The sequence below is a fragment of the Centroberyx gerrardi genome, chromosome 7, assembly GCF_048128805.1.
Source record: "Centroberyx gerrardi isolate f3 chromosome 7, fCenGer3.hap1.cur.20231027, whole genome shotgun sequence".
Taxonomy (NCBI): domain Eukaryota; kingdom Metazoa; phylum Chordata; class Actinopteri; order Beryciformes; family Berycidae; genus Centroberyx; species Centroberyx gerrardi.
Genome location: NC_136003.1, coordinates 26,343,274 through 26,359,178, shown reverse-complemented (window position 1 = coordinate 26,359,178; position 15,905 = coordinate 26,343,274). Strand labels below are relative to the sequence as shown.

The window sequence follows — 15,905 nt, the reverse complement described above, 5'->3', positions numbered from 1 at the left end:
ACACTCAAACAGACAGACACAACCTGGGTGCAACCAATGTTCAGCACACACACACACACTGACCTGAAGGCATCCTCACAGTCAGCACTTTGGTAACTTGGACTCCCATATTTGGTATTTATCCATACACATTATGCGTTTGTTACCAGGAAAACAATTATTTTCCTAATAGCACTAAAAACCTGAATGTTTTTAAATGTTTTGGAAGTTTGAGTCGGTTCTTGCCGAAACTGCGGTTTCCATGTCAGTGTTTAAGTAAATATTGTGAGGATATCCATGGAAAACCGCACATAACTGGGGAAACCCAAGCATGTTGTCAAATTGCTCTGCAGAGGAACTCCCTTCTCCTCTCTTACTCATCCTGCTAATATGCCATCCAGCTGTTTGCGACAGAGTATGATGACAGGTTTCCACAGCAGTGCAGAGACCGGATCAGCCATAGGGTTCAGCGCTCTGCACTGCGGGTAAACAACTTCCACGTCTCCATGGTAACACTGAGGTGGAAAATGTCCATCATCCGTGTGGAAACAGTCAGAGGCCATAAACATGAAGCAGATTTGAACTAAAACAGTGATTTAAGATCACTGGTCAGGCTTGCGGCCGTATACATTTTATTCTGACTTATAAAGTAAACTGGTCTAAGATCAGCACTCCTACACTATAAATATGAGACCAATTACAGATTCAAAAATAGAAAAGAAAGAAAAACAAGCCTATTCCTGTTGTAGTGTGAATCCAAAGCTTTATGTGCAGCAACAAAGTCACAATTAGCAATGCAATGTTGAATATATTAAATTATGTTTATTTAAAATTAGATACATGAAACGTGAGAATTAGTAGACAAAGACTTTTTAAATGTGTATATTCTTTAAATTATGAGACTTACACCATTATCAATGGATTACTGAAATACAAGATAATAATCTATTGAATTAATGTTTTTACATTTGTAAACTTTACAATTGTCATAGTTACAAACAATAAAACTATACAAATTCTATTGTACTAATGTTTAAGATGTAAATACTGTATCAAATTCAACACCGAAGAGAAGTATTGAATCCAATGCAATCAAATAAATCAGATCTTCTATAAGATCCATAAGTGCTTCATCTTCATTATCTGTATAAAAGCAAAAGCACTACATTAATATAGCAAATACAGGAGAAACGGATTCATCTGACCGGCTGAGCGCTGCCCGCTGGCCTCGGCTTTGGAATGAAGCTTAGACTGGTGAAATCAGTGTCATCTTTTAAAATCACTAAAAAAACATTTGTACAAAAAACCCCACTGTTACATTACCTGACATATGTTATATACTGCATTTTTTCTTCTGTCTTAATATTGCTGTTATAATATTGTTAATATTATCTGAACTTAAGACTTCTTCAAAGGGGCTGAAAGAGTGGAATTCAAATACAAATGGATTGCAGTGTTTTGAACATTCATTTCTCCCCAATTTCTGAGATTCACTGGGTGTTGAGAAAAACAAAGTCTTTGACTCCAAGATGGATATTGCATTGTGCCCTTAAGTCTAAAACATCCCATTTGATTTGATTTGGTGAAAATTCTTCAGTTAGTGCAACTAGAGTGTGCTGGAAGAAATGACTCCCGCAAAACTCGCTGAGAAAATCATAAATTAGCAGAAGCTAATAATGCTTCTCAGTCCTAATACTGTTCATCAGGGTGGGAACACACTGTGCTGCTTTATCTACATGCAAAGAGAACTTTGGTCTTAACCCGGTTGCTGAAGTAACCTGGTTTTGGATCGACACATTTAAAGGTCATAACTGGGTAAGCTCGACTCTGATTATGAGAAACCTTGTTAAAAAGTCCAGTGCAATGAGAATTCCATTTCTCAATTTCATGGTATAATTTAACAAAGGACCTGTTAATGCAAAGTTACACAAAGTCAAACGGATTTAGAATTCCAGTCTACTTCCTGGTGTAAGTGATGTCACCTACACCCAGGCTTTAATGAATGCTCTGATTGGTCGACAGTATGGATAGTTAATGAGGTGTCCCATAGTCTGTCAGACAATATTCAGCTAGCTACTTGCCAAACTGGCCAAAATTTCTGTGCCTCCATTGTTGCTGGGTGCCGAAGTTCCAACTCTGGATATTTGTTCCCCAAAGATAGGAATATTGTCTGCAGTGGAAGGTTCAGCTCTCACTCAGTCCTACAGGCTTTGGACCATCTGACCATCAAAAACTGAACTGAATGATGCTCATTGTGTTAGAAATCAACATCAAACTTTTCCGGACTGAGTTGACATCACTGCACTGGATCTTTAAGATGTCTGGCAAACTGACATGGGGGTGAGTGGTTAGTGACTGAACTTTCATTTTGCGGTGACTCATTCCTTTAATCGGAGTAATGGCCAGTAGCGGGTTATTCCGCTTCTCTAGGCAGCAGGTTTTAGTTGCACATTAGGAGTCTTTGTCGTTGTTCCGAGGGAAGGTGTCGACCCATTTCTGTGTGCGGGCTCGACACTGGTCCCAGTCATACAGGGGGCGGTACTGGAAGTGGCGCAGGGCTTTGTCGGAGCTCACGGTGAAGGAGGTGCTGGCTATGGACAGCGTGTAGCGATTGAGCAGCGGTGTGAAGTTGCACACGGGCCTCAGCAGCCAGCGCAGCAGGTCGTTGAAGCAGGCCAGGAACCACAGCACCAGCAGCGGCACGCGCACCTGACCGAAGTTGAACGCAGACAGGAACTGCATGTTGAAATCCTCGTAGCTCTTGTAGGGCGAGTCGTCATAACAGAAGTACGCCTCGCCTCCCACCGTCTGCGGCCGCTCCCTCAGGGCTCGGGCCGCCAGAAGATGCATCCATGCCACGTTGCCTAGCAACAAAAAAAACAAACATACATTTTAAAAAAGGGTTAATATCATATTAGGCTGACAATGCCCTTAGTTAAGTCGAGGACACGCTACAAAGGATTTACAAATGATCTCCCATGCTTAATGTGCGAATACTACTACTACTGCTACTACTACTGCTACTGCTTTACATTATACTCAAAGACACCTTACAACAGATAAAAAACAAAACAAAATAGAAACAATAACAATATATACACACACAGTATATATACGGTATATATATATAAACAATGAATACAAAAAAAATAATGCTAATAAACGTAGTAGTAGAACGTAGAAGTATGCATATTACATCAGTAAAATCGGAAACAGTGATGATGGTTTGAATACTAATCTTGTATCCTCCGTGTTTAACGTTTAGCAATTGTCGATTGCTTTTATGAAATGTCTCGTACCTGTCGAATTTCATGTAATGCTCTGATGGTTTAGAATCTACGTCTATTCATGCTTATCATGTTGTACTGTCTATCTGTCTTGTGATGTCACTTCCGTAGTAAAGTCTTTTTGAGACTTGTGGTTGCTGAGGCATCAGACCATCAGAAGTTGTGGCAGGGAAACGTCTTACTTCCTCTGAGTTTTTCATTGTGTGAAAAGTCTACTTCTGCTTCTGGTGCTGGTGTGAACATACGTCACCATGCTAGGTTTTTACTAGGCACTCCTTCACAATGTGGGTTACTGGGCCTTTGCTTTTCAAAATGAGTTGAAAAAAAATACAGCTCGTCTGGGATCCCCAGGCTGGATGATGGCCTGTTCCCTCACAGTAGTGGTTATGACTTGGGGTCGCAAACCAAGAACTTTAGGCTCACCTGCGTAGACCCGCCCGTGTTCGGTGTCGCGCGGGACGCCCCGAATGACCCAGCCTCCCGTTCGAACGCTCAGCATATAGAAGTCCTTCATTAGCTGGTGCTGCTCACCGTAGATCCCAGTGGGCCTCAGAGAGCATGTGTATAGACTCGCCCCTCCGTTCACCTGGACAGACAGAAGAGTAGGAGGGAGCATTAGGAAACCGACGGGAGGGGACCAGGAATGAAAACATTTCCGCAAATGCGGTGAAAAACTGGATTATGGCGGATTTTGAATATAAACAGCAGGAGGGTGGAGTGACACCACAGCGAGACCACGAGGGAATGATCTGTTATTTGTTTTCGGCACTGTGGCAAAGTTGCACAAGAATCTCCCCCCCAGTGTCACAACCAACTGAGCAAATACCAGAGAAAAGGCAAACAGAGAGAAGGCAAACAGCTCTACAGCTTTCAGGTTTGCATGTTGTGCCATTTAGTCTGACAGAGGCAATTCCTGGTATTCAATATTCTAGAATTCAGTAATAATTCAGTAATGATTGTATTCAGTAACAAGAATATGAGTGTTCTTGCTGAAACAGCCACATTAATAAACTCATGTACATACACACACACAGTTAGAGTTACTGTATCTGGATGATGCCATTTAGTTCTGTTTTCTATCCTGCATCTGTAGCTTGTATCAGTTCTTTTTGTTTACCCTATTATGGTTTTATTATTGTTACTTCACCCTCTTTGTTTGCTTTTTTTTATTGCTCTCAGCGTCTGTGTATTCCACAGTGGCACTTAAAATATGCTTTTAAAATTTGACTTGGTTTGGTTGTAAAAACAAGAATGCTGCTGGCCTTTTTGAGTGCAACATCTATAAAAATGAGAGTTGGCACATGATGTAAAATGAAGAGTGTGAACGTGCAGTACCTTGGTGCCGTTAGCTTCAAGCACGATTTTCTCGGCCTTCGCCTTGCTCTTGGGATAGGGCATGGTGTGATTAACGTGGTAGGGCGTGTCTTCGTTACCCCTGTGCAGGACAAACCAGACAAACAGTCAGAGAAGGAGTCGGGAGAGAAGGATACAGTGTTTTCTTGACCCTGCCACATTTATGACTGGAATGTGCTGTGTGACGCCAAACGTACGAACGGCAGTGGAATTACAGACGCAGAGAGAGAGAGAGAGAAAGGGAGGAGAAATAAGATAAAAAGAACTCTCTGGGTCTTCATGCCATTTCTCATTGCAGGCTTTTTGTAGCGTTCACCTCCGTTTGTTTATCTAAATGCTCGGGCAGAGCCAGTCTTGCCTACAAAGACAGACAATGGTTCATTCTTACACTTTGACCAACTTGGTTAACGTGAATGAGAGAGAGAGAAGGCCAGGATGTTGTTCTGAAAAACAGCTGTAGCTATGTACGAGTTCGCACACACACACACACACACACACACACACACACACACACATCTGGAGCAATGTTAATGCTTCCAGCGCATGGCAGACAGACACCGGGGGTTTGGACAGGTTACAAGTATTTTGTTATCTCCTGCTCTTGACACACATCTTTCCAGATGAACAGAAATGCCTTGAAGCAGAAGCTGGTTCCTCCAACCCATATCAACAACTAGGTATGTGATGACGCTCCTCCTGTGGCGCACCTGTGTTGTACCCAAAACACTAGATACGTGGCTCTGAACCACAACAGTGATGATTAAGCCCCGCCAGTGCATGGAGACACTGTGTTTGTCATCTCTGTTTGTTTGTATGCGTGGCTGTTTTTCTTTTGTTCTTCGATGTGTCAACAAGTAAACATGTCATTACACAGGAATGATGCAGACACCCCTTCAGTGCCAATCAGTAGCAAGATGCACCATCCTTTCATCAATCAGTTTCATCAAAGTTGGACCGCCGGTGTGATGTGCCGTGTGGTTACGGCCTTTCACAGGTGCATATTTTAACCTTTAATTATAGCGCCCTCATCTGGCTAATCAGTGTAATTTTGCAAATGCCAGAACATGGTGCCACAGTGTGTCCTCCTGCCATGTTTGGGCAAAAATTACACCAGTGGTTATCAGAGATTACCACCTGAGATAATCATTGTTTATTGGACGAGGGCCGCTATGCATTACGCAACAAAGCTGACTCATTTTTAAAGAATGCTTTAATTCATTAGGGACGCTGAACATCATTCTTATTTTTACACAATGACAAGGCAAACAGGCGGTGCAGCTTGTTAAAGCAGCAAACACATAGCTCATTCTAATACCACATACCACGCCTAGAACAACATTACGTAACATGCGTCTGACATACCAGACGCCCTAATGCAATTCATTACTGTGAACAGAGGGAAAACATCAAGAGAAGTGACATGAAAAGTCGAAATGTGAGCCTCCTAATGTGGACAACAGGCCCTGCTAAATAGCTCATTTATACCTACTTTATTTTGTTTTTATCTACATAAAGCCTCCCTTGATGTTATCACTGGGACACTGGAATGCACCTAGAATAGTGTGTGTGTGTGTGTGTCTACTGTCTCTATCTTTAATTTCAGTCATTCTCTCCTTGTCTGCACCCGGTCATATCTCTCCTTTACAGACTTTCCGATTTCCATGAAGGGCGAAATTCAAGAGTAGAGAAGATAAAAAGTAATGAATTTATAAAACCAGAAGCCTTTGAAAAAGGTAAGATTAAATTGCAAGTATGTGCGTTTGGTGAGGAAAAGAGAACACAGAGACTCGGTTAATAGAATGACAAGTAGGCTGCATGCAGAAACGCGTACAGTAGACTTTGGTAAACACATTAGATGAACATAATTTGAACTTCACCTGATAAATGGGTCTCCTTTGACGTTGGGACCGATCACCTCCATGCTGCTGGTGTAGACCAGGTACTGGATGCTGTTCTCCACACAGGCACTGATCACATTCTCTGTTCCTGAGAGGAGAGAAAACGTCATTTCAGAGATGAAGGACGCTGGGGTTGATAGATCAATATTTCATGAGGCAACTCTCTTTATTTCCTCAGTCCTGATGAAACCCAGATGACTGTAACCCCGTTCTGTATTAAATCAAGAGTGGACATGCAGCGCAAAGAAACCAGTCGGATGGTGAAAAAATAAGACCTCTAACAACTGGATTTAAAGGAGGGGTATATTTTGCTTTTTCAGCAATTTTATATAATTACCTGGTGTCTATCAATACATCCAAAAAGTTTTTTTTAGTAAAAATCGTTTAGCTATATCTTTAGCTATTCACTTTCCAGTGCTTGTTTCCCACCTACAAGTATAGGTTGTTTTACATAAGCAGCTTCTTATGCTAATGAGCTACTGCTCTGATTGGCTGGCCATTCTGGAAGGCCTGCCCCCTCCTCCTCTGGAGAGAGCAAACAAACAAGAAGACATTAGCAAAATGGCTGCCGCTCCAAGACCGTACACGTTTGAGCCCGAATCAGATCCAGAGAATGAAGAGGAGGAACAAGTTCAACAGCGCAGGTCACAGCAAGATGTTTCAGAATAAGTTGATGCCGTGTTGGCTGTTACCTGTAAACTGTTGCACCTTCATACATTAGCTTTATGTAGAGTCTAACTTCCTCAGTCCCAACCCAGATGACTGTAACCCCGTTCAGACCTCTAATAACTGGATTTAAGACATTTGAATACTTTCCAAGACCTTCAATTCAGATCATGTATATTAAGACTCTTTCAGACTTATTAAGGACTTGTTTAATACCTTGTTGTTATTGTTTCAAGGAGGGAGTACAGAGAATAAATTATAAACAGCAGAAAGGGACACAGTTCACAGGAAGCACTTGTTAAACATCTGGTCCAATTTGGCAGAGGATGAAGAGGAGTGAGTCTCCTGACTAAACTGTGCCGGGAATCGCCTCCAGTATGATAAGTGTTCGCTCACACTTTTCAACAAACATCTTAAAAATGGGATATGAAAAACAGTTTGTGATGCATAAGCCACACAACTGCTGTGGGGAAACCGATGCCACAGACGCCAGGAGAAACCGACATCCATGCCAAGAGTGACTCTCTCCAGAGCCGGAGGGAACAATGAGTGCATTATAACTGTATCAGAAAATACCTGATGTGGTGTAATACCATGTGAATGTGGCATCAGTGTCTGTTTTTGCATGTTTTGCTGTGTAAAAACGACTACAAAATGGATTCATGTGGATTTTGTTATCAATTTGATTAAAGAGGAATAGAAACTTCCTTGAAGGGAGGAAATTTAAATAGCAAAGATCTAGTTGTTCATGCGTTGCTAAAAATCGGGGGCTAATTTGCATCAGGGTAAAAAAAATGTGCTCAATCTATCCAATTCACATCAATTTCAAGTCAGACTACATCTTTGGATTGTAATAACAGAAACATTTACTTTTCAAATGTTTACTTTAGAACTGGATCAGCTAAACAGGCACTAGGTGTTTATTTTACAGTGGATGATCCGTTAGCTACAATTCTGTCTTTCCTGCAAACAAAGCTGATATCAGGTCTATCCAGTACATCTCAATGGGTTTTAGAGTACGAAGTGGACTCAGATTCAAAATACGAAAGCTCAATGTGAAATATGTGGTCCATTTATGGATGGAATTTGAGTCTAGCTGCTGAGGTTTCAAAGAAAAAAAAACAAATTATCACCCTCCTACCCTCCTGTGCAAAGATAGAAACAATGCACATTCTTTTTCAGGCCAAGTTTCCTTTCACTTCCCACTGACTTCCACAGTAAAACCTTTTCCAGGACAAATGCAGGCCTTGGTGATAAATACATGCCATATTACTCGTGTATTATAATGTATTATATCATGTTTTGATTATTATTATATTTACACTACAGTTATAATATCCTCATCAGTTATCAATGGAACTATTTCAACTGATCCAAAAACATGCCTTCACAATATGTCCAGTTTTGGAGGTAGACGCAAACAGACACACACACACACACACACACACACACACACACACACACACTAAATAACAACAATAACTTCCAGATGGAAATAAGTTAGCCATTAATAAATTCAAAGAGGGCAATTGATTACTCGGTGTGGCTCACTAACAGATCATCACATTCACCTAAAATAAAACACGTGAGCCAATTTTAAGTTTCATGCAAAGCACCTGACACGCTGCTATCAATAAATCTTCATTATGGTGTCCCTGGTCATGTACAGCTCATGACACACACACACACACACACACACACACACACACACACACACACACACACACACACACACACACACACACACACACACACACACACACACACACACACACACACACACACACACACACACACACACACCCAGGCACACAGGGAAACAGCCACACTATTCATCACCAGTCAAATGCTGCACTGCATCACACCGACGCACTTCTTTGTTTGAATATGTGAATGGCGGCGTTATTGCCGCCGTGTTCCAGGGAAACGAAGGAAGGGAGAGGTGATGAATCCACAGGAACCATCATGGCCCCGTACGGGTTTCTGAAGGCCGATATATCTTTGTAAGCTGCCGATAGCTGATGTTGTGTGCCAAATTGGACCAGTTGGACAAGTTTCTGTGTTTCCCCCAGAATGTTATTCCTGTCAGGGTGGAAAAGCCTCTGAAACAGCATAGACCAGTAGTTCTTAACATGGGGTCCGGGGACCACCAGGGGGCCTTAAGGGGGTTCCAGGGGGGTCCCCAGCAAATTGATGAGTTGTTTAACTTCACCATTATTTCATTTACAAAAAGTTAACACATTTAGAGAAAGTAGAAGAACGACTTCTTTGATCATAGCTTCACTGTTACCTCTCTACCTGCAACACAGATGGTCATGCAATTCTGGACCAACAATAACAATTTGATTCGATTTTGGTCCGAGAGACAAAATGTAATCGCATGGGGGTCTGTGGCCCTAATCTGTACTAAATTAGGGATCCTTGATATGAAAAAGGTTGAGAATAACTGATTTAGACCATCATGTGACACTCAAACTCTCCACTGAACGGCAGACTAATGAAATTCATTTAGAGTTAGCAGCTCTTTAACGCAGGATGACCCACCACACCTATTCAGCGGTAGAAGAAACTCTGGGATACACTGCTGCCTTTAGATGAAGGATTAGTTTACAGAAACATTATTGAACAATTGAATCAACAAAATAATATGCAGAGAAGTTCAAATTTCTTCACAGCTTTGACAGGCTGTTTTCATAGCTGTGGTCAGGGAGGAACCTCCATGATATCGGATCTGGAGAGCCATATACCAAAGGTCAAAGCAGAGTGTGTGCTTCCTCTGTTGCTTTGGTGGTTTCCTACTGTAGATGATCCAGACAACTGAACCGCCTATCATTAGTCTCTCTCTCTCTCTTTCTTTCTCCTCCCTGTCCTTTTCCCCTCTCTCTCTCTTTCCGATTGCTGTTCCCCTTCCCGCTTCTCATGTATTCCCTCCACCCGTGCCTCACCTTTGACGTTGACGGCGTTGATGACGGCCTCTGGGACGCGGTGCCAGACGTCCACCAGGCTGGCCGTGTGGATGACCACGTCGGCCCCGCGGGACACCTCCAGCACCATGGGATAGTCTGTGATGTCCCCCTGAATCACCTGCACCTTCACCCGGTCTGTGGGAGGGACAGGAAGACACAACGATTATCGGGAGTCTGAATCACAGGCAACCAGTGCTTAATTTGTGCCGGATCCTGCCGGAACAGGATCCGGCACCTTGCGGTTTTGGACTACCTGCATTCTGGTACTTATTTGCGTGGACCCAGCACCTTTGGTGGCATGAACGTTTTTTTTTTTGTCTGCCATGTAATAATCCCAGTAGTTGACTCTTCCTTTCCCCTCCATTGCAAAAACCGAATTGGCTCATTTCCATATGAAGACAGGTGATTACCCCATTAGACCCTATTAGAAAGTAGCAGCAAGCGCATAGTAATCACGTCACATGAGTGAGCTGCTCTGCAGATGTGTTATGGTAAACTTCAGACATCGTCATGGCTAAAAGACAGTTGAATTTGCTGTCCATATGTTCGCTGTGTGGACTATTTTTGGAAAATTAGACAAGGTAAGCATGTTTTTTTTTTTGTAAATGTGTTACAGTTCTCTGCTGGGACAATAACATCTAAATTCATATTTGCGTAGATGAAAACAGAAATTATTTGGAGTGCGGACCTGTAAGTCCCACAATTAAATATGTGGGCAATTGCGCATGTTATGTTGAGTGTCCAGAAATAATTGGTAATAAAATTGGCTGACGTGAAGGGCTGTAAGCCACATCAATGTGGGCATTTCAAAAGCTGAGTGTGCACATTTAGGTCTACATCTAGCTGCATGGCATGACCATGGCACGTTTTATTGCTGTCATTTCATTATTCGCTGACATTGTTTCCTACGTTCAAAATAGATAACCTATGAAAGTATTTGTGTTGAATATTAATGCGTAACTAATCCAGCCAGAATTTGTCTGGTAAATGGTTGAAGCCATTGCAGTTTCCTTGATTTGTTTATGTATGATTAGGATATCTCACAGCCAAGTATGTGTGCATTTTTATGTTGTGCACAGCGCAGTTATATCTTTAGTCCACTACTTGAAGGGCAGGTTTGTAAAAACCCATCGGTTTGGACAAAATGAGCATTATGTAGCCTATACAATAATCAAATATTGTTATAGGTCCCCAGTAGTCGGAGCTCTAAGGTCATATAGTCGGTCATTTAGTAATGTTTAGGCTGTTAGGTCTACAGTAAGCTATATGGCTGCACTGAGCACCACCGTGCCTCCAATGCGCTTGTCGTCTTGATATGTTCCGGAACCTTTTCCCTCCAGACCGACCCGCGGGAACACCGACCACTTGGTGTTCCGGGACCTCATCATTTACAAAGTAAGCACTGCAGGCAACAAGATCCTGGATCAAGATTGTTTTCACAAGAACTGCACACTGGCAGTGACGGACTGGGATCAAAAAACGGCCCTGGCATTTGCGACACAACGGCCCTATTTCCAAACTCAACACCAACCCCAATAGTTAACATAAAAAGCTTGAGATAAAACCATACAGACTGACTAGAATGCAGAAATCCGGAACACAGAACACACACGCAACCGAAACACTGCAATCGCTGATGAATGCCGACAACAATGCACACAATACTGTGATTTTCTTTTAGCCTGGCGTAATTTTTCTACCGTGTTCTGTCTATCATATAATACCTCCCATCATCCCTTGTCATTTCCACTAGCTAACGTTGCGTTGTGTAGCAACGAGTTGATCGCGAGAAAATGCGTGTGTATTTATTAAAAAGTACAAATATATGAGGGCCAATATAAAATGTTTTGGGCTGCTGAAATAAGTTATTTTCAATGAAAATCATCAAAGACAAAATCATTTCGTTTTTCTTTTTTTCTTTTGTTTTTTAGATCAATGTGGCAAGGTGGGGCCGCTTGGCCAGTCCGTCACTGCTGGCATGCGAGTTTCTAAGAGCAGCGGAAGTAGAAATGTATCCTGTGGGAAATTGGGGAAAATTTGAATAGGTGTTTGGTCGAAAGTAACGTCACTTTGCTGCCTCATTAACTCCAAAAACAACAATGTTGTTTGAGGACACTGTTTGAATCCTGTTTATAGATTTTCATTTTTACACAAGACAAATGACCTCACACTATACAAAGCCTTTGTGCTTTTTCAAAGCTTTTTAACTTGGAAGGCAACTGTTACATAGGGAAACAACTGTTCCCTTTTCCCATCCTTGACGGTTTGGAACAAAAAGACCCGGCCCTCGTCTGTTCACGCCTTATGTCCGTTGTCCTTGAAATGGGTTCAGCTGATAACCAAAGGACAAAGTGTCCTGCCACGGGAACAAACAGTTTCAGCAGTTATGGTGAGAGACGCAGATCATTGATAATATATACTCCTTCTGAAGTTTGCACTCCATCTGTAATTTTAGAGACGTGTGTCTGCATTCTAATTAGTGGAAACATGAACCAAATTAAGCAGTCAACTTCTCATCTGCCTTGTGCTGTGAGAGTTGGGTTATCAGGGTGTTACTGAGACTATGAGTTCTCTGATTACTGCTCTCTCTCGGGCCTCACCTCCAGCACTGCATCAACAGCAGGCTTCAGTGATGGGAATAAATAATGAAGGCCGAACAAAGCATTTTCCACTGCAGGGGAGAGATCCCCTTCAGCTTGGCCGGGCACATCTCCTGGACTGGCGAATGAAAAAGCCGTACTGTTATTGAATGTAACCTAATACTCTCATCTGATGACATGCGTTTTCACCAGGGAACAGGAAACACACAGCTTAGCATTTTGGTTAAATCTGATTTCTGTTCTTTTCAGGTAGGAAGCAAGGATAAAACAAGACAGAAACAGATAGCATGTAATGAGCCACACACACACACCCTCCAACCCACCCCACACCCACACACAAACACACACACACGCAGGTCACAACCTGGAATTCCAAGTAAATACCTACATAGCTTCACAAGCACTGGAAGTTTAGACTTGAGTGACAAGCCAATGAATCTGATTCCTCTGAAAGCCAGGCAGAGCCGGTTGTAAACTGTCACCAAGTGAGTAATGGGACAGTGATGACAAACTATTCATTGACAAATTCGAACATCCTCATCCGGGACAGGAAATCTAGGGGAGTTGGCCGGGCTGTGGATCCAGGGCCATGTCTCTGCAGGCTGACCTGCTCAACACCATGCAGCATATGGGGGAAATTAATGTTTTCCCACTGTCTCTTTGCATGCCCAGATGCAGAATGCTGCTGTACTCTAATGCTTCATTGCTCTCCTGTAGCCTAATAGGTAACTCATCTTCCATGTTATTCACATCGTACCCTTGGTGTATCATCCCAATAAAATATTGACAAGTGCTTGCCAATAAAATAAAGCCTAGTCATCTCCATTGTTTTCAGTGAGCTGGTGAAAGTGGCTGCATGTATGGTAGCTGGTGGTGCATTTGAATGAAGTCTGCTTCATCACCTAAAATCCTATAATACATATTAAAAGGATACTATACAAATATCCCAGCAAAGATATAAACTAGAATAGTAAATAGAAATATTATTAGAATATTACCGTGATATCATAGGAGATACAGAATACCATGTTGAGCGCGAAGGTCACTATAGACTCACTGAGCACCACAGAAACACTATAAGGAACATTATAGGAATATTACTGGGATTTTTCATTAGGGCTAGCTTGATTTGAATAGCTCCAGCTGGTGTCTGACTGGTGCCTGTGGTAATTCAACGGCTTAACGAAATCATTACAGAAGTTGGCTTTAAACAAACGCAGTTTCATAGGAGAAAAAACAGACCGTTTCGGATTTGAAATAGGGCAACAGCAAAAATACACAGAACAGAACGCCCACGTGTTAGCAAGTAACGTTATAGCGATATAACGTTGACGCAAAGATATGAACTAGCACCTATACGTGCCGTTCTCTCATATGGGGGAAAAGGTTACACCAAAGTTCTATTACAAAATCTGGCAGTTTAATGTGGCTAGCTTATCGGCAAACGTGCATATCGCTTAAAACATGACACAAAAGCTAATCTGAATTTCAAGAGACACTTCAATTCGGCATACATATGATCCACCAAGCAGTACTTATTTCAATAAAATTTGAACTTGAAAATTTGATGCTCAACCTGCTTCCACCAAAATTCGCCGTGGAGGGATGCAGCGAGCAATGTGAACAAATTACAAAAGCTGAAATTACTTTGAAACAAGAACTAGTTGGTAGATCATAGATATGCCGAATTGAAGGAGGCTAGATATAGTCACAAATGCGATAATAGATGGTACGGACAGACAGTCGCAGTTCGGCTTACCTGTGCTGTGTCCATTGAAAGTCGAGTCTACGTGTTTGTCGAACAGTCTGACCTCCGCTAGTTTGTCTTCCTTCTCCAGCAGAACTTGCAACAGGTGTTGGCCGAGAAAACCGCAGCCGCCGGTGATCAAATAGACGAGACCCGACTGTTTTTCAGACATTTTGTTGCTCTTATTGGAGTGACAGCTCTACTCTCGATCCTGAGTCTGTCCTCCCTTCCTCTGCATACCGGTCGTAATAAGTTGCCTGCTGTGCTCAACGGCCAACCAACCAGCGATTCGATGGGCGGGATCTAGCGTCAAGGTAACCGAAATAAACAACAGAACTTCCGGTAAAGACTTTCAAAATGAAATTTTAGTAGTGCTGGAACGTTTTATGGCTAATACAAATTACCAAAGTGAAAATAGAAACACGTGAGGAAGAATCTGCTGTAGATGAAAAAATGGTGCTTTTCCCCCAAAAATGTCCTTGGTGAACTCTGACCTCCAGTCGATGAGCATTATAATGGAGGCAACCACCATTATAAACAAAACTCAACTATATTTTTAGGAAGTATTAATTAATATTTTTTCTCCTGTATATGACTCTTTTTTATATAACTATATAAAATATACTATATTAATAATCAGTTTGGCACTGCTTACTACAATGTACTATACTAATATACTAATATACTATACATTTATCTCTTAAAGACATCAGTCCTAAAAGGAGAAGTAACTCTATTATTATATATATATAAAAAAAGTGAGTAAACTGAGTTAGATGAGTTTACCTTCCATCCATATAGGGCGCTCTTTCATCAGGCACTGTCATACAATATACACTTTTTTTAGTGAATACTTTTAGTATCTATTTACAGCCAGAGCTTCAATCCGTGTTATATGTAATAACTCTGTTGATTTTGATACAATTGTATGTTGTTTTATACACCCAAATACGTTTTTCCGAAGTGACAGATTTTATTATTTTATTTTGAAAGCTTGCTTTGCTTTCAAAATAAAATACGGTGTTTTTGTGGCTAACTCTGGGTGGCTTGACGCAGCTGACGCAGCTGAAAGAAACCTCATGGGAGACTTCTTTAGTTACTTACTTAGTCCTTGAAACTCTGGCCAGAGTCTTCATTATCAAGGCCTTTAGACTCTCCTGTAGCCTTCCACCAGGTGGTCACAGATTAGACAAGGGAGACTGTTCAAGGTTTATTATCCTCTTGTTCACCAGGTCATCCGAAACTGCAGGTGTGCCGCAATACTGGAGCCTAAGGCACACATGCAGTCAGAAGCTCACTGTAATACTTTGATACACAAAATGATACTGATTTCAGCTGCTGGTCTGCTTTATATATCTCCTCTGGTTTGGTCTATACAGCCACAAATGGCAGACTTCCTCCCTCTCCCT

General features: G+C 41.8%; 1 protein-coding gene across 1 annotated transcript; it reads right to left on the bottom strand.

Moving 5' to 3' along the window:
- Positions 1 to 813: 813 nt before the first annotated feature.
- hsd3b7 (hydroxy-delta-5-steroid dehydrogenase, 3 beta- and steroid delta-isomerase) lies at positions 814 to 14,734 on the bottom strand. Its single transcript, XM_071900916.2, has 6 exons — positions 14,509 to 14,734; positions 10,129 to 10,284; positions 6,497 to 6,605; positions 4,602 to 4,701; positions 3,690 to 3,852; positions 814 to 2,843 (listed from the first exon to the last, which is right to left on the bottom strand). The coding sequence occupies exons 1-6, from the start codon at positions 14,666 to 14,668 to the stop codon at positions 2,431 to 2,433; spliced, it is 1,101 nt and encodes a 366-aa protein (XP_071757017.1). The 5' UTR covers positions 14,669 to 14,734; the 3' UTR covers positions 814 to 2,430.
- Between the last annotated feature and the right edge of the window lie 1,171 nt (positions 14,735 to 15,905).